General features: G+C 52.8%; 1 protein-coding gene across 5 annotated transcripts; it reads right to left on the bottom strand.

Moving 5' to 3' along the window:
* Positions 1–1796: 1796 nt before the first annotated feature.
* On the bottom strand, positions 1797–23574 carry SEPTIN3 (septin 3; the record flags this gene model as incomplete). 5 transcript variants are annotated; one of them, XM_082849772.1, is made up of 11 exons in its annotated part: positions 1797–1862; positions 4035–4128; positions 4406–4457; positions 5664–5763; positions 7648–7743; positions 8624–8741; positions 10036–10173; positions 11792–11873; positions 12551–12679; positions 14932–15123; positions 22215–23574. In XM_082849772.1, the coding sequence occupies 11 exons, from the start codon at positions 23572–23574 to the stop codon at positions 1797–1799; spliced, it is 2427 nt and encodes an 808-aa protein (XP_082705898.1). The 5 variants fall into 5 exon arrangements, with proteins under 5 accessions (XP_082705898.1, XP_082705899.1, XP_082705900.1 ...); XM_082849773.1 differs by lacking the exon at positions 12551–12679; XM_082849774.1 differs by lacking the exon at positions 14932–15123.
* Positions 23575–23725: the final 151 nt, after the last annotated feature.

The raw sequence follows: 23725 nt of genomic DNA, 5'->3' as shown, positions 1-23725 counted from the left end.
GTACCCCAGTCCGGGAGGATCCCACATGCCGTGGAGCGGCTAGGCCCGTGAGCCACGGCCGCTGAGCCTGCGCGTCCGGAGCCTGTGCTCTGCAGCGGGAGAGGCCACAACAGTGAGAGGCCCGCGTACCGCAAAAAAAAAAAAAAAAAAAAAAGGCAGGTCTCTAGGCAAGATAGGTCCACTCCTTTCCTAGATTTGGTTTTATGCCTTCTGGAAAAAGGAGGGTGAAAGCTAGGAAATTAATTGAATGAAAATAGACATTGTTTCCATTAGAGGAGACAGGCTATGCAGAGCATAGCATCCCTCAAGGTAAAGTGTGATAGCTCCATCACTCATTTTGGATACAAAACTCCAGGGAATAATGACAGGGGTCCAACTTCATGCCCACTGAAGATGAACTGACCTCACAAAAACTTTTCCATCTCTAATTTCTGTGTCTACTTCTCACCAAGATGGTCCCTGTCTCACCCTCCACACATGGGTGAGACGATGTAATAGCTAATTTGGCCAAGGATTGAGGAGCAAAAATAAAACACAGTTCAGTTATTGTTCAAACAGCAATGTTTAGTTGTACAACACATAAAGTCTAGCAACATTTACACAACCAGTTTGAGTGTCTGTTTGCTTACTTTCAATTGGGAAAATTAATCATAATGTCACCAAAAGGTTGGCTGGGACTGGTAACATTTAAGAAATGGGTCGTTCTTGCATCCCCTAGGCTTGGGCCTCTTGCTCCATCAGGACTTGGTTGTAGATGAATGGCCCACAAGTCAGCAGCCTTTGAGCAAGTTGTGTCCAGGTGGAAATGGTGGGGCAGTGGGCAAGGGGTATTCCATAAAGACATAGTGTGTGGGGCGGTGGCAGCCGACATTCGCAAACATTCATGCATCTGATGCGGGGCTGTACCCTCCACTGGGGATTTTCCACTAGCCTACAGTGACCAACTGTGGCCAGGCTGATTCATTACTCACGTTAACGGAGTGGGGGAGGGGGTGGGGTGGAGTAGTCAGGGTGGGTGGGAAGATTCCCTCTTATTGCTAAGTGGACAGAAGGGTGCTTTTTTCCTCCTAGAGTTCACATCCTGTGACTTTCTGGAGTTTTGTGTGTGCCTTTAGTTCTTATTTAAAGTTTGAGGATAAGGAAGTCAACTCCAGGAATGTCTCAGGAAAACCACGCTCCCTAAGTGGCTGCATTATGGGGCAGGGAGGGTGTGTGACTACCCTCCGGGCCAGCCACAAGCAGTGATTTTTTTTAAAAAGTGATCCTAGCCCTTGCTCCCCCAGATCTGTAGTGACCCACCCTTATAAATAAGCTTTGAGCAATGAAGGAGGCACCCTCGTCCCACCTTGGGGCTCACACAGCTGACGTCAACAAATCCAACAAGCAGAAAAGTTGCTTTCTTGACCCTCTAAGGAAGCCAAGAGTAGCTCATGCAGATGAATGGACAGGGAACAATGCCATTTCCCTTGGAGATGGTTACAAGTAGCCGGGATGGGTTTGCAAGGGCAGAAGGAGCTCTTGGTGAGCTCTTTCACCCTACAGATGGGCTAGGACCAGCTGACACAGATGATGGAGGAGGGCAGTGCTGGCGAGAACTCCATTCCACTGGGAGGAGAGGGGTGGTTTGGATGAATGGAAGAAGCAACTGTCCTAAAGGGGCAGCCGGCCCCTCCCACCGGCTGAGGGCTGAGAGGGGCCGTGGTGTTGGCTGGACACACACAGCACTAAAAAGGGCACGGCCCTGCAGCAATAACAGCTGAGAGGAATGGAGGGAGGAGCGGCGCTTGAAATGGCCTTCATTCTGCAGTGGGACAGGGGGTGGCTGGCACAGGTGGAAGGACAATGCCCAGGAGGCCTTCTCCCTGCGGGGGGGTTGAGAACGGTTGAGGGTGTGGAGACCAGCAGCTGGCAGCAGACATATAAAACAGCTTCTCCAGGGAGGCTGAGATCATGATTTAGGGGCGCCAAGCATCAGTCTCCTACTCAGCCTCTCCAATGCCCCCCCCCACCCCTAGACCTTCCCCGCTAGGCCAAGGTGTCTAGTCCCACATTTCCATATAAGCCAGGGATCCCTCTTCTGTTGAAATGTAGCAACCTCTGGGCTCTGACCCTGCCGCTCTTCTATCCTGCCTCGAATAACTTTGTGGGTGAGGGAAGATGTGGGTTGGATTGGTAAGGTGCTTCCAGGAAAGACTGTGACCATGAGTTTTGGGCCACTGGCAACAGATCACCTGCCTCTTTCTCCTGGTCCACTGAATCTTGGTCTTAAGTCTATGTATTCTCCTAGCACCTGAGTGATAAGGGACTATCAACGCTGGGATCTGCAGGGGACCAGTAAAACACCTAGGGTTAGACCAGGAGATGGAACAGAAGGTTAAGAAGTTACTGTAAACTGTATCACTTGTTTTCCCTTGCCTAAGGCTAAACTGTTTCCCCAGCCCCAAATTTCAGCCACCTTACAGACTATAGGAGAAAGAGTAACTTGTTTGTAAAACAACAGGGGAAATATATGCATTAATAAATACAGGGCTGAAGGGAAAGGCAAGAAAAGGCTACATGTATGATTGTGGCTATCACTGGGAATGTCTACAGGGGTCAGGAAGAGGAACTGGGGAAAAGCAGAGAAAGACAGACAAAAATGCAATTAGCTTCAACATGAGAGAGACAGTGAGACAGAGAGAGAATAGAAGAGAAGTAAAGGGCGGGGGGGTCAAGTATACACAAGAAGAAGAGAGAAACAGAAGCCAGCTTTAAGGAGGAAGAATCCTGAAGGAGAGAAGGGAGGTGTGGTTTAAAATTGCCAAACTACCAAGAAAGACAAATACTGTATATTGTTCTTGATACTTTAGACTCAGTTCTTCTAGAACTTAATGCCTAAAACAGGTTGTCTCACTTGACCAGCACATGTGCTTCTTTAACCAGTGGGCACCGCATAACTCGCTGTGTCTCCTCCTTGGCTGGGCTGCCCACAAGCTTGGGGCCATTTTCAGCGCTCGACCGCAGAAACTTTCTTTCCCATGCCTCTCTATAAATCCAATTTCTCTTGAAATCTCAGTTTGTACTGTCCTGTGATTTAAGCGATTTTATTTTAAGTGGCCTAAAGTCATTTTGGGAAGTAGACTGGGCATAAATCCTAAATATAGAAATGAAGCTAAAGTGGATTAGGGTAAAAAGAAGTGAAAAGTCAGAGGGGGTAGAATGAAGGAAGGAGGGAAAGGGGGGAAAAGAGAGAAAGTGGAAGCCGAGGGGAGCGAGGCAAGGGGAGTGTGGAAAGCAAGCAGTCTTTGGTGGTGACAGGTAGTAGCTTTCGGACAGTGAACGCGACAGGGACCAAAGGGTGGAGCTCTCTCCTCCACTTCTAGGTACTACTTCTTTCTGCAGGAGCCCAGCTCTGGGCTACTTCTCTGCTCTCCCCTGACCTTTCTTTTCCCAAATAGTCCTAGCCTTACCCCAGACCAACCCGGACTTACAGAGAGGGTTAAGTCATCAACTCCCCATCCCCTCCCAGGTCTAGCTCCACAGACTGTCCTTGGAGAATCTCTGCAGTCCCTGTTTGCAGGTGGGTTTCAGAGGTAAGAAAGCATTACCTGTGGCTCACCTGCTCCCATCATTTTTAAATGAAACCTCCCCCAGAACTTGAGTGAGGCACACGGCTTTGTTCTGGGACACAAGGAAAAGAGACAGATAATGGACAGCCATGGAGGAACCAAACTTACAAGGGACTTTCCAGGGAGGGCAGTAAAAATACCTCATCCCTGCACAGGCGCACACACATACACACACACAATCTCACACACACACTCTCTCTCTCTCTCTCACACACACACACACACACACACACACACACACACACACACACTGTAGACAAGATGCTCCACAATTACCAGATAGGCCTGTGGGACAGGAGAGAAAGGAAGAAGGTGGTTGGTGGTGGCTTGGGGATGTGTGTGCATGGAGAAGTGGGTATGTGTGATGATACAGAGAAAGGGTCGTCATGGGTTACTGTCGTGGCTTTCCTCTGTGTCCACGCTCACCGGGGGGAGGCCTCCATTGTCATTGAGCCGCTTGGCCCTGTAGGTCTCATAGTGGATGTTGTGTGTCACTTCCTTGAGGTCCTGGAGGTGGGTCCTGAAGGACACAGGGTGAGAAGAGAGAGGGATGTGATTAGCGGCGGCAGGAGGAAGAGGGGACCCACGTCTGAGGTCCACACATCGCGTCCATGGCCTGGACCCACTCCAGAGAGCCCATGATACCTCTTGAGCCCCTTTTCCTTTGAGACGCGAGCTGGGACTGGAGCAGAAAGCTCTGTCAGAGAGACCTGGGGACTGAGGAAGTCGATCTGAACAGACGGCCTCCAGACCCCAAATAATTAAACCTGCCATCTGATGGGAGGGGTGCATCTTACCTGATGACAAAGTCTCGAAGCAGGGCAAACTCACAGTGGTTGAGGTTTTCCACTGTGAACAACAACAACAAAAAAAACAGGTGGTCATTTCACTAATGCTGCAACACCAGCCGGTGAATTTCTGTTCAGGTCATGGAGGCCTTTAGGAGGGAGCCACGGGTCAGGCTATGGTCACCCTTTCAGAGGTGTGCTCATCTTGGCACTTCAGTGAACAAGTATTCATTAAGTAGCTACAGGGGCGCAATACTACTCTAGACTCTGTGGAATAAGCACTATTATATCGCCCATTTTATAGAAAAGGAAACTAATACACAGGGAGTCTAAGAAACCTGTCAAAGGCCTAAGACACAATTCCTATCTTTGGGGAGCTTATAATCTGATTGGAGGACAGTAACACACATAGAAAGTAACGACGCCATCTTAAAAAGGTCACGATGGCTTTTGATAAATTTAATTCAACATAGACTGAGTGCCTACGATTTGCAAATCACTTGCCAAAGACTGTGGAAGCAGAAGAGGATTAAGCCACAAACGCTCTTGTCTCACAATCTAATGGGTAGGGCAGATATTCTCATGATTCAAGGCAGATGATGAGAAAAAGCTACTTTTTAAAAAATCCCCACAAAGGGTCATAGAAAAATGAGAGACAACACGATATAATGGGATGAACCTGGTTTTGGAATCAAAGTATCTGGGTCTAAAATCCAAGGTTCACCACTAACAAGTCATGTCATCTTGGACAGGACACTTAACCTGTCTGAGACTCAAGTGCCTCAGGACGGATGTTCTGAGAACGGCCACGCCTACCCTGCTCCCCTCCGAGGGGTATCATAATGAATGTGATCAACTGAAGTGATTCTCTGAGAACTTTCAGAATCATTGTGACCTTCTCAAGGTCACACCGTTCCTAATAAAATGAAAATGGCAACATCTGAACAACCCTTCAAGAGTTTTTCAGATCATGCCTCCTTTCATGTGAAAACCTTTCCCTGGTTATTCCGATCCTTATAATCTCTCCATGTTCTGAACTCCTTTGACCCTCGAGCTAGTGCCTCCCGGTCAGGTGCTGAATCCATCTTTTATTGCTTCCTGCCTGTGAGCCTCATCTTCCCAATTAGACTGTAAGCCCCTTACGGCAGGGTCTGGCTGACATTCATTTTATATCTTACATCCTAGGACTGTGCCTTGACCTATAGATGCTTAATAAATAAGCAAAACTGACCAGCGGCCAGTTCTTCAAGAAGATGCACTGAATTACCTTCAATGATCCCCCAGGGAGTTTTTCTGCCGAGGACCCGCTTGCCATTCACTTGGTACTCCTTGTCACTTCCCACCACAGCGAAAGGCATGCTCTCCTGCTGACAAACCAGACACACGTGCATGTCATCCTCCTACCATCTGGGCCTCCAAGGGCAGGATGGAGTATGGTCCCGGGCCTCTAGCCTTGAACTGCACATTTCTGAAGCTCATTCAGTGATCCCATTGATGGCAAGGGCAAGGCTCTTGTCTCTTAAAAAGAGCACTGGACTGGGAGTCCGAAGGCCTGGGTCCAATCCCGATTGCTCCCCGTGCCTAGCAGGTTAACCTCAGTAAGTCAGCTTCCCTACAATTGGAGAACGCTTCACGCTCCTCAGCGCTTTATCAGGTTTGGTTTGATTTGCAACAACCCTGTGAGATAGCCAGGAAAGACAGACCTCTTAAACGACACCTACACGACTGACTGCCAAAGTAACTGAAGCTTTACACTGTCTCCCCCACTGGCAGAGGCCCACACCCGCTGAGCTTCCAGAGCTCAAAGGCTGCTCTCTGATGTGCGTAGGCCCCTCTGCTCCACCAGGTATCTGTTCCCAAATCTTTTTGCCTGGTGTGTACTTGTTGTTGCAATTGGATAAATTAACTGTTATATAAGCTGAGGACATATCAGTGTGGAGAGTTGTTTCTCTGAAAATTAAGTTGAATGTTTCAGAAAGACTTGATAAAGGTGAGCTGCTTTTGCATTCAGAGTGGACTTACCTTCAAAGAAGAGGCCTTGTCTCTCTATGAAAAGAATGTTTAATGAATGTATTAAAACACTTTCTATAAACATTTAAGATAAATATGTTTCATTTTTAAAATAACTTCTTCACTTCAATTGATTTTTTCAATTAACTGACCAACTACCTGTCTCAACTACATCAGGTAAGGGGCTTCTACCAGGTTACCACACTGGATGAAGGAGACTCAAGACCAAAGCAAATGAGTGATTGGTCCCAGGTTACAGTGGTTAATGGAAAAGCTCAGACCAGAACTCAGGATTCTGATGTAGAATCATGGAATAGTAGAAGTTTAGAATTGAGAGGGATCTTAGAAATCACATAGGTCAGTGGTTTCCAAGCCAGGTTTCATGAAACCTTAAGATTCCCAGGAGAGGGACTTCCCTGGTGGCGCAGTGGTTAAGAATCCGACTGCCAATGCAGGGGACACGGGTTTGATCACTGGTCCGGAAGGATCCCACATGCCACAGAGCAACTAAGCCCGTGTGCCACTAGAGCCCGCGCACCACAACTACTGAAGCCCGTGCGCCTAGAGCCCGTGCTCTGCAACAAGAGAAGCCACCACAATGAGAAGCCCGCGCACCGCAACAAAGAGTAGTCCCCGCTCGCCACAACTAGAGAAAGCCCACGTGCAGCAACGAAGACCCAATGCAGCCAGAAAAAAAAAAAATTCCCAGGGAATACCCCAGGGGCTGCTCAGAAGGTAGGGCTGTGCCTGTGTCACTTAGCCAAAGCAGCTCTGTTTTTGTGTTTTACATATTGGAGTCTGTCTGACATTTAATATTTTTAAGGGTTCTTCTAGGGAAAAAAAAAAGAGCCTATAAGCCTCTGAATTTTATAGAAGGGGAAACCGGCAAGCAGAGCTCTGGTAGAGTATAGATACTTTGGACCCCAGGCTGAAGCTTTTCCTGCCTGTGCCCTTCCATCACCCCATACCTTGGTTTCACTTGGCCCTGTGGGGGAACGAGAGGCTTTCGCGTGGTCTGGGGATGGACGGAGCACTGGCTTCCTGGGTGCAGGGTTCACAGTCCTGTCCAGCGCCCCAAGTCCTCAACCTCTCCCCTGACACTTCTGGTCTGGGTCAGGCAAGGTGGGGCAGGGAGTATGGAAAGGGAAGAGCAGGTTGCAAAGCAGAGGTGGCACGTGACCCACATCCCAGGGGGACTGAGGCGGGCATCCGTGTGATGAACAGAGTCCCAGGGCACCTACCCGGATTTTGTCATTCTCTGTCTTGTCCTCCAAATCCTCATCAAATTCCTTCTGGGGGTAGAATTCAATGCCATTTACTTCAAGCTCCTTTCGAACCTAGAGGTGGGGAGGAGAAGCAATGGTAAGGGGAGAGAGGGCTACGGGTGCGTGTGCATGCGTGTGCAAGTGTGTGCATGCTGAAGTCGGAGGGACGAATGCAGTCTTTGATAATCCAGTTATCTCTGAACCCTGAGGCCCTGGGCAGCAGGAGGATCCTGAACATATGGGAGCCCCAACCCTACAATTACCATAGCCCACCCCAGCCTGCAATGAGGAAGAGTCTGGGGGTCTAGCTTGTTCACCTTAGGGTAAGATTAGGATTCAGACAAGCAGTACAGCTGGGAACAGATTCCACATGGGCAGTGCTCATGCCATACTTGTTATATTCCTGTTTGCAGGGAAGAGAGGTACATCGCCCCCACCCCCAGCCTCTCTGTTTATCCTCTTTCAAAGCTCGGCTTAAGTCTCCTCCTCCAGGAAGCCACCCAGCATCTTTTCAGTAATCTACTTGATTGTAAGTTTCTTAAAGGCAGCAACTGTCTTCATACTTCTTCTGCGTCTCCCCAACCCCGTCGCCTGTGTGTCCGACACAGGATAGAGCTTATGGAAAATAACAATAAGGACTAGCAGGCAGTTGGTTAATTAGTCCTTCAAGCAGCCTAACAGTGAGGAGTGGTTTCTCATGCTCATGGTGATTTGTGTGTTCAGAGGTCTTTGCAGGTAAGTTTGGAGGGCAGCAAGAAGGCTGGAGCTGCACTAACTTCTCTTCACGGTTGGTCCCCAGATACCACCAGTCCAGCCTCTTTAATGGTTGAGTAGGGGCTGGGTGGGAAGCGGGGTAGAGGGTGGATATAATAATGAAGGATAGGAGAGGGCTTGGACCAGAAGAGGGGAAGGCAAGGATGGAGACAGGAAAAGGAGGAGGGGGCCTTCTCACCCTTTGCTTGAATTCAGACTTCTCCTCCAGGGTCATGGTGTCAGCCTTAGCAATGACAGGGATGATGTTCACAACTTTGCTGAGGTGTTTCATGAACTCCAGATCGAGAGGTCGCAAGCTGGGGCCCAGAGAAGGTGGGGTGTCAGAGCCACCGTGCCCTCCCCCACTCAGCCACTGCCACCATTTCAGGGGCACCCTTGCGACAGGAGGACTGGGCTGGGAACTGGCTGAGGCCAAGAGGCTGCTCCCTTTCCTATCCGACACACATCCACCATCTCAATGTGCAGAGGAGACCCCGACTCTCCACCCACACACGGTCCACCACCTCTCTTTCTCCTCCTCGGTTCCCATGCAAATCCTGCCTCTTTAAGCCCCACTCAAACCACGCCTTCATGACATCTTTTCTGACCTGAGATTTCTTTCTCCTGGGGACAGCTGTGGACTGCTGTCCCTACCCAAACGTCCTTGTGTCACGGTTACATGTGTGTGTCTATTCTGCCTACAAGACAGCACTTTTTGACAGGTCTCCTCCCAGCCCCCAGTTAGTCCTGCAGGGCTCCATCTGGGGGCCTGACCCCTCCCCCATCTGCGGGGCCAGCTTCCTCTGGACTCTGGGGCCCCCATCTGGCTCTAGTTTGCAGTCTAGGGGACTCATTCAGTCAGGCCATCTGCTGGCTTGCTCTGACCTTGGGTCCAGGTTCTAGGGAGGGATAACGCAAACTTTTTGTTGAGTTCCTGAGCTCCTCCATTGAAAACCTGCTGAATATCTGATTCCTCCAACACTGGGGGCCTGCCTTGCTTGTGCCATCTTCTCAAGAGCTGAACTAAGCTGGGCTTAGTGAGAAATCACGAGACCCCCGCCCTCTGCTCGCCTACCTGGATTGCTCCGTTCTCTCCTGGTACTCCCTAGCATGGAGCCCCGCCTGATACTCAACAACCAGACTTCCCAGCATGCCCTGCTTATTGCCAGTCTTCATCTCTAGACACCTGGCTCCTCATGCTGGGCTGGCCGCCCTCCAAATGCCTACAGCTGGGTACCTCCCCCCGCAAACACCAGCCCCAATCCAGTAGCCCAGCCCCTCCCCATTTCACCCTTCTTACTGCCCCTGACCCCAGGCTTGTGCAAAGCAGGTATCTCTTGAACAAATGAGGAGCATCTGGGGCACATAAGCCAACTTCTGTGTGCTGGCACAGTCGTGCTACGGTGCCAGAACACCAATGGGCGGCGTAGGGGCTGACGGTCAGCTTCACGCTCCTGGCAAGAAACTCTGGGGAGTCACCGGACTGTGATTACACTGGGGCCCATCTGGCCCTCCCCAGCTGAGTCCAGGTAACGGTTACCCACTACAGGTTGGGCACAGATGATGCAAACTAAAGCCAGGCCCAGCAATGGGGGTGGGACTGGTACATACGAGTGTCCCGTCGGGGAGATGAAGTAGAGGCAGCAGTGGACACGAGTGTCAGGGATGCGTTTCTTCCTGGCTATGTTCACCTCCTCCTTCAGGAATTTCTCATATTGTTCATTGATGTATTTCTCAATGGGCTCCCAGCTGGGGGGTGGGAAGAAAGCAGATGGATGTCCCAGAAGGACAGGACCTGGGAGCTCACCTTAGACATGGTCAGGTAGCAGTCCCCTCACATCCATCTCATTTCCTACCTCCCCTGGTGGGTCTAGGTTACCTGCTGACTATTATCCCTCGGCCTCCCATGGATGGCTTTCCCTGTGATCAAGGGCAGAGCTCCCCTGGGGACCTAGCTCTCTGACTGGGCTAAGGGACCCTGCAGAACCCCATCCCACTCCCGACAGCAGCGCACACTTTCCCCACATCCATTACTTATTAGCTGGGCAGCTCTGGGGAAATCTCTGCCCCTCTCTGAAGCTGTTTTCTCATAAGTAAAAAGAGAGTAACAATAGGTGCCTGGAGAGATTCATAGAAGAATCAGAAAGAACAGGTATAGTACTTAGCAGAGCAATGGCACGTAGAAAGTACTCAGTCATGGCAACAATTCATTGATAACAATGAATAATAACCCTTCTCTGTCCAGAAGTGTGTGTATAGCCAGAAAAGAAGGCAACCAGCCACTTCTCTAAGATCAATACAGCCAGTTCCTAGGTGTGCTGCTGAGTGGTCCTGTCTGTCTGGGGCAGACCCCAGCTCCCTCACAGAGGCACAACTGTCACCATCCCTGTCTGGGAGCAAACTTCTGCCTGGAACCTTCTGTAAAGTGGGGAATGTCACTTGCCATCTGGTTCTACAAGGATTAAGTCATTAGTCACTGCAGTCGCTGACCTACAATATACCCTGAAAGGAATTCAGGACAAATAACAGGATAAGGCTTCTCTGCACTTTGGGAAAACAGGCCCTCAGATAGGTCTATTTCAGAAAAAAAAAAATTTTATGGACCCAAATCCTTGCACCTTCCCCTACTTAGAAAAACACTAAAATCTTAACTGAGATATCTGATCCTCGTGACGAGCCTTTTGCTGAGCTGTTTGCTTGACTCTCCGTATCCCCCAGCCAGAAATCACACATATATTGCCTCTCGCCCACCTCTTCAGAACAGGTCCTCAGAACCATCTGTCTCCCGGGCTACAGTCCTCAGTGAGACAGTGAATGAAACCCAACTCACAGCTCTTACGTCGTGCTTTTTTTTCACAGTCAACCCTTCCGTTTATGCCTGGGCAGTGTATTTCACCCCTTCTTGGCTGGACGCTGACTGCAGCTTTGCTCTGTGGATTCCCAGAGGCAAAGGTTCTCCATGGAAACTCCCCTTCCTCCTGTTTTCCACCCATCCTCTCTTTGTCCAGGGCTACAACATCTGGCTCTCAGGTCAAGCTCCCTGCCATAGCCTTCAGGTCAGCCTGGATTTGCACCCCAGTTCCCCTTGCTCTGCCTCTCCTGCCTATTATGGCAGATCCACTCCCATCTCCAGGCAATCCCTCAGCTGACATTCCCTCTGCACTGTCCCCTTCCATCCCCATGCCTGGGCCCCATGAGGACCTCTTCCCTCACCTCCTGACAAAGCCCCTCCGCTCTTTCAGCAAGCCTTCCCACTTAACCCCTCAGCAGGGAGGGCGCAGACGGCTCTCAGTGTGAATGAATCTGCGCCACATTCAGTATCTGCCTTGCAGAGTCTTTAGGGTGGAAATTTCACAGGCAGACATACCAGTTTTCATTGTTGATCTGGTCTCCAAAGCCTGGCGTGTCGATGACAGTCAGCTTCATTTTGACACCGCCTTCCTCTATCACTGAGGAGTGAACAGAAAAGGCACCAGGATGCCGCAGAGCAACTAAGCCCGTGCGTCACAACTACTGAGCCCACATGCCACAACTACTGAAGCCCGCGTGCTTAGAGCCCGTGCTCTGCAACAAGAGAGGCCACCACAAGAAGCCTGCGCACCGCAACGAAGAGTAGCCCCCGCTCGCCACAACTACAGAAAGCCCGTGTGCAGCAACGAAGACCCAACGCAGCCAAAAATAAATAAATAAATAAATAAATTTCTTAAAAAAAGGCACCAGGGAGATCACTCCTCCAGCTGACACCAGGTGCCCCTACCAGCCCGGGGGGAGCTGGGCTCCTTCCTTCTGCAGGACTGATTATTGGAAAAGTCGAGTTCAGGGTCTTCAACACCTTTGTCCATGCTGTTCCCTGTGCCTGAAATGCCCTCCTTACCCCTTCTGCCTGTCTAAATCCACCCAGCCTTTGTCATCCAGCTCAAATCCTACTTCATTCCTTTCTAATTCCCTCACCCCCTTTCCTGGACTTACAGTCTAAGGAGTTGGCTCCCTCGTGTTTAGGGTTTAATTCTATTCTGTCTTGAGGTTGCCTTTCATCTGTCTCATTCTCCAAGAAGCCCCATTCTTTCCCTTTTCTGCCAGAGGCTCCTCTGAACAATGCCCATCGGGGTCCCTGCCTGGTCCTCACCGTGCCCGATAGCTTTGATCTCCACTGTCTTGGGAATCTTCTCTTCCCGGTTCCAGCTGGAGGCCTTGCGGCTCACTTGGGATTTGAAGAGGGTGTTGACTAGTGTTGACTTGCCCAGTCCACTCTGACCTGCAGCAAGACAGGAGGAGGATGAGAAGGCAGGGAGACCCCATGCCCACCCGCCGAGCCTAGTATCTCTCCCCTGAGCTTACAGAATTCTAGAGCTGTGATCCAGGCCCTTGACTGACGGCTCACTGGGGAGGCAAGGGGCTGAGTAGGGAGAGCAGGTGAGTGGGAACGGTTTCCTACTTACTGGTGAAGGACCTGAGGGAATGTTAGTTGGATTCCACATTCTCTCCTTCTGGAGCCCCAGGACCACTGGGAAAGGAACAACCTCTGCATTTGTCTCATGTAGTGGTTTTCGGTTTGGTTTGGTTTTTGCTTGACCTAAGTTTTTAATATTTAATCATACTAAAAGTAAAGACAGAATTACTTTACATACTGACACTGCAGTTCAGCAGAAGATTTCATTCCAAGGGAGAGCTCCACACTAAAAAATATTTGAAAACCACTGGTCTGAGCAGTGTTTCTCAAACACGCACCAGAATCACACCGGCAAGGCTGGCAACTAATGAGTGGCACTTGGCATCACCTGGGTGCTTGTAGGAAATACGGTACCCCAGGCCCCACCCCAGCCCTATGAATCAGAATCTGCATTTTAACAGGACTTCAGATGAATCAAATGGGCAATAAAGTCTGAGGTGTGCTGGTCTAGAGCATTCCTGTCATATATTAGGAAATGGGCCCGGCAGGGGGCTGGAGCCTAAGGTTCTAGACTCAACTGTGCTTCTTCCCTGAAGCCTTGGACCAGCCATGTTTGCTCCTCTGGGCCTTAGTTTCTCTTTACTGATAGGACGGTGGGGAGGGAGGGAACTGGATGAGACCAGGGATGGCAAATAAGGTCCATTTCTCAATCCAACTGATCAACTGGCAGTAGCCACGTGCCTAATATGTTTAAAAGGCTACCTCTGGGCTCGGTACTGACTGCGCGCAGTGACTGACCCGTGACGAATGCCACAGGCACTGCCGGGGAGAGAAGCGGCCCACCTTGCTAGAACTGGCGGTAGAGTGGTGAACAAGACATCATCCTCACCCTCAAGGAGCCATTGGGTGTGAGGGAGACAAAACATAAGCGGACAATGCCAAAGGGAACCTAATCCAGTCTCTCTGGGATCAAGGAGGACTTCTACGAAGAAGGAATAACTAAGCTAAAACCTAAGCATGACTTCAAATGACCCATGAGAAGCTGGGAGGGCAGGTTCTAGAGAGAGCGAACAGCATACACAAAGGCTAAGATGTAGGAAAGAGCATGTTAAGTCCAGGAGAACTGTTCCCTGTAAGCGAGGAATCGAATGCTACAGGGGAAGTGGTAAGAGAGCAGCGGAGAGGTAGTGCCAGGCCAGGCTAGGAATTTAAACCCGTAAACTTAAGAAAGATTTTAAGGAGGGTGTGTGACTTGAGTTTTGCAGGTTGGAAAAATTATTCAGTCACTGGTGGATAATGGATTGAAGGAGACAGGAGACAGAGAATCGGGAGAAAAAGAAGTTCGCACCAGAAAGTAAATCAACTTATGTCACCAAGCACAATGTTTAGTTTAGCCGATGTTTTTTACAGCAAGACTTTCCAGACGATTTACACTCTGGCCTAGCTCCTTATGTTTAAGCAGCACTGAGTCAGGTGGCCCTGGTAATCCAGGGGAGAGATCCACTCGGCCTAGGGTGGTAGCAGTGGAGATGGAGAGAGGTGGACAGACTTGAGAGACATTTACCAGGTAAAATTGACCGTATTTGATGATTGACTGGATTGGGGGATAAAGGAGGAGGAAAGAAGGATGATGCCCAGATACCAGTTTCAGCAACAGAGAGAATATCTCACTGAGGTCAGGCAAAGGCCCCCCTCTGCTCTTACATTCTGTGACCCAGTGACCCTACTTAGTGACCAGTGTCCTGGAAATTCTCTCTAAGCTTGAAAGCACACAAAAGATCAGAAAGAAGACCACCTTTCATCCGATCCTCCCCCAGCTCCTGAAGTTAGGGGAGGACACTGGTGATGCCCCACCGTGTGCCACACACACGACGGCAACTTGAGCACAGCCAGGTGTTGGTGGGGCCACAATGACCACCCACCCACAGCTCCCACCCTTGGATCAGCCAGCCTGTGGGGAGAAAGGGCTCAGGCCTTTGTGATCTGCACAGTGAGATCTTTCCTCCGAGAAAGAGCTCATTCTAGAGAAGCCAGGGCTGAGGCCATCCTCGAGAAAGAATCGGGATCCTGGGTGCTGCCTGCCACCAGGGCCTCCAGGGAACCCACGGCCTCCATACCAACGACCATGATGTTGAAGTCGAAACCAGTCTTCATGGTCTTCTTGCGCATCTGCTCGATGATGGTGTCGATGCCAATGTAGCCCAGCAGGTTGGGGTTGATGCTGACGGGCTTCATGGGCACTGCCGGCTTAGGCCTGGGCTCAGGCACCAGCTCTGACATGGCTGCGTCCGTCCTGGTCTCCGGGAGCCCTGAAAAGCCAAGGTGGGAGGGGTGGGCTAGAGGAAAGCAGAGGTCACGTGGAAGGCACAGTCTTATTCTCTGGATACAGAATCATACAGGGTTGGGCCTGGAAGGGACCTTACATGTCATCCAGTACAGGTCTCTCATCTCACAGATGAGGAGACTGATGCCTGGGGGGGAGGGGCTTGCCAAGAACACAGCAAGTCAGATGCAAAATCTGGACCAGGACCCAGACCCTCCAGTTGCTGGGGCACTTTCATATGCACCTCGCTGCTCCTAAGAACCACATCTGTGTCTCTAACCCAGGGGTTTCTCCACCTTGGCACTATTGACATTTTAGGCCAGATGATTATTGCAGGGAGCTGTCCTGTGCATTGTACGATGTTTAGTGACATCCCTGGCCTCTACTAGATGCAGGGAGTAGCCCCCCCAGTTTAATGACCAAAAATATTTCCGGACAGTGACAAATGTCTCCTGGGGACAACAGTGCCCCAGCTGAGAACCACTGATCTGAGAGATGTCTGGGGTTATTCTGACCTGAGTTCCTGCCTCCCCCAGAAAAACAGCAAAGACCTTTTAGGATACTGGACCTAACATCTGTTGACTGCCTGTCACTGATCCAGTTGCTTGTCTTTTAGAAGCACATGGGGAGACTTCCCTGGTGGTCCAGTGGCTAAGACTCTGTGCTCCCATTGCAGGGGTCCCAGGTTCGATCCCTGGTCAGGAAACTAGATCCCACACGCCACAACTAAGTGTTCACATGCCACAACTAAAGATCCCACACACCGCAACTAAGACCTGGCAGCCAAGGAAATATATAAATAAATATTTTTTTAAAAAAAAAAGAGGAAGCACATATAGGGCTACCCCATCTCTGCAGAGTGAGCACCACTCCCGTCTCCCAGCCTCCGTGTCCCCTCTGTTCCACAAGCACTGCTGCAAAGTAAGGAGGTCTGTGCCCTGAGGTGCCCCCAGACACCCTCCGAGCCTTAGTTTTGAGTCTGAGGGGGAATAAGTCTCCCCTTTTGACTGCTGGGGAGAGGATGAGACCCAAGTAGGGGTCATCACTGACCTAAGATGACATGACACAACGTGTTCTTGGGATGGTGGGTAGCGAAAGAAAGGCGAGGCTGAAATCACAGCCCTTCCCCAGTGGAGAAAGGCAAACATCCCTCTGTGTCTGGCAGATCATGGGTATATTCACATACAAGAGAAATCTGTGTGTTTCCTCATCAGGCCACTGTCCACCAGGGTGGGTTTCAGGATACAGCAACTCCATTTCCCTCCCCGTAAAACGGGGGTGTGTGGTGATGTGGAAAGAGCCTGGCTCTGCTGCTTGCCAGCTTTGTGGACTTGGGCAAACCACCCCCCCTTCCCACGCGCCTGCTTCCTCCTCTGTACTCTGTAAACCGGTTAGGATTGTGAGTAAGGCTGTAGTTGAGCACTGCACACGAGGTATATGCCTAGAAGCGCCTGCACAGCGCCTCACTGTTCCAGACCCTGTTGCTCCTGTCCCTTTCAACTTCACAGCCTGTCAGGAGGGGAAATGAAGTGGTGCATGTGCAAGCACTCGTTAGAGGGAGGTGCCCCAGATACTAATTACACAGCACAGTTACTGGACTCCATGCTCTCCAAAGGCCCTCTTCCAGCTCTGCCATTCTAGAATCCTACGGTTCACGGTTACCACCCTGCAGAGTCTCAGGCTCACAGAGAGAACTGATGGAGCAGCAGATGGGAAAGAGGGTGAGGGGACAGGAGTACCTCCCTCCCCCACCCCCAAACCCAGCCAGGAGTCTGTTCCTGTACCCCTACCACCTGGTCCTTCCACTGGTCCTGGCAAGACTCTCTCTCTCTCTCTCTCTCAATTGGAAACCATTCTTTCCTTGTCACTCCCAGGCACAGCCAAATCTGACAAAGTCTCAGGACCTCCCCAGGGCCTGGCGTGGCTCCCTCCTGCTTCCTAGGAAGCTGTTGCCAGCCAGGCGGCCCCAGAAGGCAGCAAGATTGGCTCAGCCCTGCAGCAGCTGACTCTCAGCAGCCTGGCCATCACATCCACTCTGCACGTGGCTCCCGGACCCAACTCAGCACACCTGCACTGGGGGCCAATGCCCCATTTTCCCTGCCCAGCTGCTCATCTCCCTCATGCCTCTACAGCCAGCCCATTTGGTCTCCACAACCTGTGTTGTGAGATAGATCCATCGGTGTGTATGTGTGTGTCGGGCAGGCAGGGTCTTACCTCATTTTACAGACCTGGAAAGTGAGTCTAGTATTTATTTATGGGAGTTTTTGTAAGTATTTTTATAAAGTGTGTGTCCTCACCATGGCCTGCTCAGCCCTGGTCCGTCAACTGCAGCATCTTCAAAGATCATTCCCAAAAAGACAGACCTTGGTTACAAGAAGGGGGCGGCCTACCAGATTCCCAGGCAACTTCTAGGGGTTACAGCAGGCCTGCTGCAGGTCCAGAACGGGAGCAGATCTCACCTTCATTCTTCTATCAAGCACCTATGAGCACCCATAGAGCTCCTGCTGGCAAGCTGCCCCTCCCAACCGCATGGCAATTACAACCACCCATCAGCCACAATTACTGCAAACCTGTGGTGGGTCACTGTGTCACAGCCTTTGCTGGAAGACCCTTCGCCCACTCCAGCCCCTGGCTAACTCGTCCTCTTTTTTCACCATTCAGCCCAAGGGCTACCCCTCAGGAAACCTTCTGCTTTCCCGTCTCGTGTGGATGCCTCTCTTCTGTGCTGCCTCAGCCCCCGACTAACTTCCTAGTCATCACATTCATTCACTCACTCACTCCATCCCATCCCTCCCATCCAGGCCTTCCCACAGGCTGTCAAATGGGAGCCTACTCCAGCCAAACTTTAGACTAAATGCCAAGGACACTTTTGGACCCCAGACAAGGTCCTTGCCCCCAAGGGCCCACTGTTTGGTGAGGGTGCCTGACAAGTGCATAAAGCCCTCCAGGGCACAGGACAAATGCAGCTCTGGAGCTGAATTCTGTAGCTCCATCCTCTGCCCTTACAGCTCCCCGGGTCCCGCCATGCCCACTCCAGATGGCCCATACTTGACTCCCAGCTGGATGACCCCTGTGAGCCTCAGTGTTCTCCTCAGGAAAACAGGTACAGTACCTACCTTGCTGGGTTGCTATGAAGCTTATACAAAAGCACGGACATCAATGACCTGGCACTGAACATATGCCAGTTCCCACCCTTCTTCAGGGCAGGAGCCACGTCTTATTGATTTCTGTGCCCCAATGAACCTAGTATAACAAGACACTCAGCAATGAATGAATGAATGAATGAATGAATGCAAGCCTCACCGCAAGGCAGATGTTACTTCAGAGCCATCACTTTTCTCTTCCCTCAGATGCTGCTCCCTTGGCAGAGCAGCTGACCTCCACCCAGCAGATGGCTCTTGTGTGGGCCACAGTCACGGAGGTAGACTCTGTTACGAGACTTTCTCCTTCCCCTGCAACAGGGATTGGAGGGGGTGCTCCCCAAGGGTGGGCAAGTGCTCAGGATGGGGTCACGGCAGGATGTAGCTCAAATATGCCATCCTGCCTAAGTGGTTCTGGGGGCTCCTCCTAAACTCCCAGCTCTCTCGGGGCCCCTGGAGAGGAGGGGATCTGTCTGCAGCACCTCCTGCAGGGAGCCACCTGCCCATCAGTGCTCCAGGAAGAGACTGTCCACCCCACTCAGCTCTAGCTTAGTCCCCACAGAAACAGCACCTCCCCCCAACCCCGTGCCAAGCAAGGACCCTGGTGCTTTCTTTTACAGGCAAATGAATGGCTTTGTCTTTGTCTGGCCCAGGGACCCCACCCCTCTGTTGGGAAGGTGGCAGCAGGGGGAGGGGACCTTTCCAGAATAGCACCTTCCTCCCTGGCTTAGGGGGGATCCAGGGGGTGGGGAGGCTCTTCCATGGGGAGCTGCAGGTCTTCCTCAGCCCCCAGCCGCCTTCAAAACAGCGCCCCCACCCGCAGAGGCAATTCCAGTCCACCCCAGCTCCAGCCCCCGGCTCTCAGAAAAGGAATCACAAAAGATACCTTAGTACTTTCCCATTCACAGAAGCAAAGGGCCCTGGGATACCCCTGCCTCCATCCCAGTCCTCTGGAGGCCAACGAGTTCCCTTGGAGACCACCAGCTGGTGCCCATCTCAGTGTGCGCCTATGTGTGGGGGAAGGGGTCTACGTGTCAGCGCACAGGTCTCTTGTCTGGCTGTAGGTGGTCCTGATACCTGTGCGTGGTGTGCATGTGTGTGCACTTCTTGGTGTGCTCCAGTGTGGAGCTTTCTGTGCGCATCTGGGTGCCTCCTCGCTTCTTCGGGGCTCTCTGTATCTCTCCGCGTTTCCATATGTGCATTTCTCCGGGCTTGTACATCTTGGGATGTGTGCCACCGTGTGTGCGTGTGTCCGTGCGTATGTCACCGCGCATGGGTTCCTCAGCGCATCAACCCTCCCCGGGTAGCATCTCCAGCCGGGCTTTGGGGGCCGCAGCCTCCTCTCGGCGCGCGCCGGTGGCGCCGCCGGCCTTCCTACCTTTGGACATGAATCCTCCTTTGTCTCCGTTCCTCCGGGAAGATGCTCAGGGCGCGGGGCTGCAAGGCTGAGCTGGACGCGGGCTCCTTCTGGGCCGAGCAGACCCTGCAGCCGGGCCTCGCCCCTCTGCGTTCTCCGCCCACCCGCCCGGCCCGCGGCCCGGCAGCGCCGTCCCCGCGCCCCGCGCTGCCGCGCCAGCCCGGGACTTCGATTCGTCAGGCTCGGCGCAGCGCTGCCCCTGCCCGCTTGCACCGATGCCGCCGCCGCGCCGCCGCCGCCGCCGCCGCTGCCACCCGCACCACGTGACCCGCCCGCCCCGCCGAGGGCCCTCCCTTCCCCCTCCGTCGGCGTCCTCGCCCGCACCGGCTCCCCTCCCGCCCGCACACGGGAGCGGGTACCCAGGGCCGGTTGCGGGCCGCCGGGGAGGCGCGCGGGGGCGCTGTGCCTGCAGGCTCGAGGTTCCGGGTGGGGCATGGTTCCCGCATCCCAGTCCCGGTCCCTCCCCCTCGATCCTGCTCCCGGCCTGTTACCCTCTAGGCCGGGGCGGGGCGGGGAGCGCAGGGGACCTGTGGGAGCTGCGGGAGGCGGTGCGCGCGCGAGAATCACGCGGTGGCTGGGATGCTGGGCTGGTGCAACGCGGTTCTGCCCAGACGCGGGTGCCTGTAGAACCCTGACTGATTCAGGAGCCCGGGTTCCAGGCCTGCCTCTGGGATGATGAGCCCTGTGACCTTGAGCTAGTCAGGAACTTTCCTGAGCCTCAATTTACCCTTCAGAAAAATCATCCTTGCATTCAGTCAACTTGAATGGACAGCATATTGCCAGGCCTTGAGGGGACAGGAATGAGGGTCACCATTTCTGTCCTCAAAGAGCTCTGGATCTGGTGGGTCAAGACAGAAAGCTGGCCTGTCCTGACGGAGGGGGTGGGGTATGCACAGGGTACTGTGAGTGCAGGGTGGTGGGCACCCACCGGGTACTGTGGGTGCAGGTGTGAGGGCCCTTGGTGAGGGCCAAGATGGAAAGGCAAATATAGGTGCGAGGGAAGAAGGGAAAGCAGTCTATGGAGAGACCCAGAGGCGAGAGCTGCATGGTGCTGGGGACAGCAGAGCTCCCGGGTGCACCAAAGCAGGGAAAAGTCCAGTCAGGGATATAGAGTTAAGAGGCTGGAGAAGTCCAAAGCCTTGGAAGCCAGGCTAAGGAGCTGGACTTATCAAAGAAGGTAACAGCGGGTCACCAACAGCTGTTAAGCAGGAAGTGCTGCCATGAAATATACGAGTCCCTGTGGCAGCTGTGTGGAGGGGCAGGGGGTGGCCTCACAGGGACAGAGGGATGGAGAGGAGGGGACAGACAGCCAAGGACTGAGGAGATTGATCAACAGAGTTGGAATTAGACTGGGTGGGATGAAGGAGAGAGAAAGATGAGGAAGACGAGGATACCCAGGTTTCTGGTATGGTGCCTGCAGCTGAGGGAGTGAGATCAGGGAGGGCAGAAGTCAGGAAGAAAGGGGCTGCCTCTAGACATGCCCGGGAGTTGTCTGGGTAGAGGGGTCTGGCAGGCCACTGGGTGTCTACACCTGCATTTTGAGAGAGAGGGCTGGGCTGAAGATGGAGGGAGAGCTGAGGTCCCATAGGGAGGAGGGAAGACCAGAGCCTGGGTGGGCTCCCCCAGGCCGAGTGTGCAGAGGGCAATGAGAAGGGGGCTGACAACCCCCAACGCCAATTAAGCCACTGGACTGGATACCTTCCAAGCATCTGCCAGACCCAGAATCTCTGCGCCTTTGAAATGTTGGGAATGAGACTGCCCAAAGTAGAATTCCAAGATCTGGGTTCCCATCGGCTTACTGCCATCAACAGCTGTGCGACTTTAGGCGTGTCACAGCCTCTCTAAGACCAAATGAACTTCTAAGCCCTTGTGTTGACCTGTTTTTTCTTCTATGTAGGACTTCCAACCTACAAGTCCCCAACTCACCTTTCAGGACTAAAGGGCTGGGGGTAAGGGACCGAGAAAATTCCAGGTGAGGCACCTTTTAAGCAACAACCATCTTCCTGAAAGGCCGACTGGGGATGATTTAGAAGGTCTCGGGTGAGATCACTATTCACATCTAGAGGAGCCTGGCAGTGTCGACTGTTAGACAAATCACCACTTACTGAAGTGCTGGTCTATGTTTTCGTGTAGGTGGTTTGCTTTTCAAGCTGGACTCACCTATAGATCACCTAATTATTTCAGCTCTTCAGGGAACAAAGAAACAATCATGGAAGATGCTAAAGGACAGACTCAGCATAATTGCTCTCCCACAAATTACCCCTGTAAACCCCCTTCTGATGGCTTCCCTCAACCTGACCTCTGACTGGCAGAGTGGGACCCAGTTCAGGGTGCACCCCCTGTGTCCTGCCACTCAACCCCATTCCCTTTTCTCCCAGCTCATTCAACTCTGACTTTAAAGTCCCCCAGATCTATCTATCTATCTATAGATAGATCTATCTATCTATCAAGCGCAATCCAGCTCCAGGCTCATACACCCCAGCAGTCCAGCGCATCCCCGGCCCAGCTCGTGGCATTTACCCTTGGTTTCTCTGGCCGGGTCCAGCATGGTGAGCTGTGTGACCCAGTCCGTGGCAGCATCTGCCGCAGCATGGTCCAGGGCTGCACCTGTGCTTCTGCTTGGCATTGATGGGTAGGTGACAGTGTCTGATCTCGTCAGCTTAATGACACTGTCCAGTGTGGTCTCACCAGTGACTGGGTCTGGGGTGACCGGCACAACTGAATGCATGGCTGTGCCCAGCCTGCTTGTATCCAACACAAGAGAATCCGTAGTCATGTCCAGCTTGGTTCTGTTCGCCCCGGCCAACACGAGGGCTGTGTCCAGCTTGCCTGGATCTCGTGCTGCCACTTCCCTGGCTGTACCCTCCGTGGTTGTATCTGGCTTGGCTGTGCCTGCTGTAGCTATGGCTTTGCCCAGCTTTTCTGGGTCTGGGGTCACCGCGTCCGTGACCGCGCGTGGCTTGGTTGTGCCTGCTTTAGCCAAGTCCATGGCAGAGCCCAGTTTGCTATCCAGAGGAGGGAACTCAGTGCTTGTGTCCAGTCTAGACGTGTTTGGTGTAGCCAAGTGGACAGCCAAGCCAGGCCTATTGGTGGCCATCGTGGATAAATGTCCGGATGTGCCTGGCCTCGTTGTATCCAGGGCAGCCAAATGCATGGCCGTTGCAGGCCCCGTGGCAGGGATGGCCCTTTGGAGATGCAGCCGGGGTCTCTGAATACCCCTGGGCCGGGGCTTGCCTCTTCCTGGAGAAGCTCTGGTAGGCACATGGGCGGTCATTGGGACAGGGTGCCTCTGACCCACCAAGCCTGGCCCTGCAGGACCTGGTGGACCCTGAGCTAACCGGGATTGGAAAGGCAGGGTCAGGCATGAGCTCACCAGGGGCTTCTCCACCGCAGGCACCCTGCTGGGCTTGGCCAGAACTGGGTGACCTGGGCCCTCGGAGTGGACCCTGTCCCCTGGCACTAGGGTCACAGGTGGTGAGTCAGGAGAAGGCAGCCTCCCTCCTCTGTGGGTGGCAGCCTCCCTGCCCGGGGTAGACACCTGTTCCCAGTGAGAAGGCAGGGGGCCCAAGCGCCATGCCTGGCTGTGCTGGCGGACTGTTAGGGAGATGGAGCTGAGCTTCCTGGGTGCCAGGCTCTTGCCAGTCTCCTGTGGGGGCACACTCCACGCCCTAGCTCCAAGGCCTGGTCGGCCGGAAGCCTGTGGGATGTGGCTCTGGGGGAAAGCATCCAGATGGATGGTCTTCTTGAGAACAGGGATGAGAGGCGACACCCCTCCAGGGAGCTTTGAGGGGCGGGCAGGGCGCCCCAGTAGGTGGCTGTGGGAGAAGGAGGTTCCAGCGCCTGGGGCTCCGTGAGGCTGCATCGCAAAGTCGTGGTCCATCCAGGTCTTTCGTCTTCCCCTGATCGACAGAGAAAAGGGGCTGAGCGGGGGTGAGGTGCTCGAGCCTGCAGGTGCTGGCCCTCCCCGTCCTGACTAGCAGCTAGCACTCCTCTGAAGGGGCCTTGTTTGGGAGACTGTCAAGTCCTCAGTG

This window comes from Leucopleurus acutus (genome assembly GCF_964270905.1).
Source record: "Leucopleurus acutus genome assembly, chromosome: 11".
Classification (NCBI taxonomy): domain Eukaryota; kingdom Metazoa; phylum Chordata; class Mammalia; order Artiodactyla; family Delphinidae; genus Leucopleurus; species Leucopleurus acutus.
Note: the sequence above shows the minus strand (reverse complement) of the source record. Positions and strands in the feature narration are given on the sequence as shown.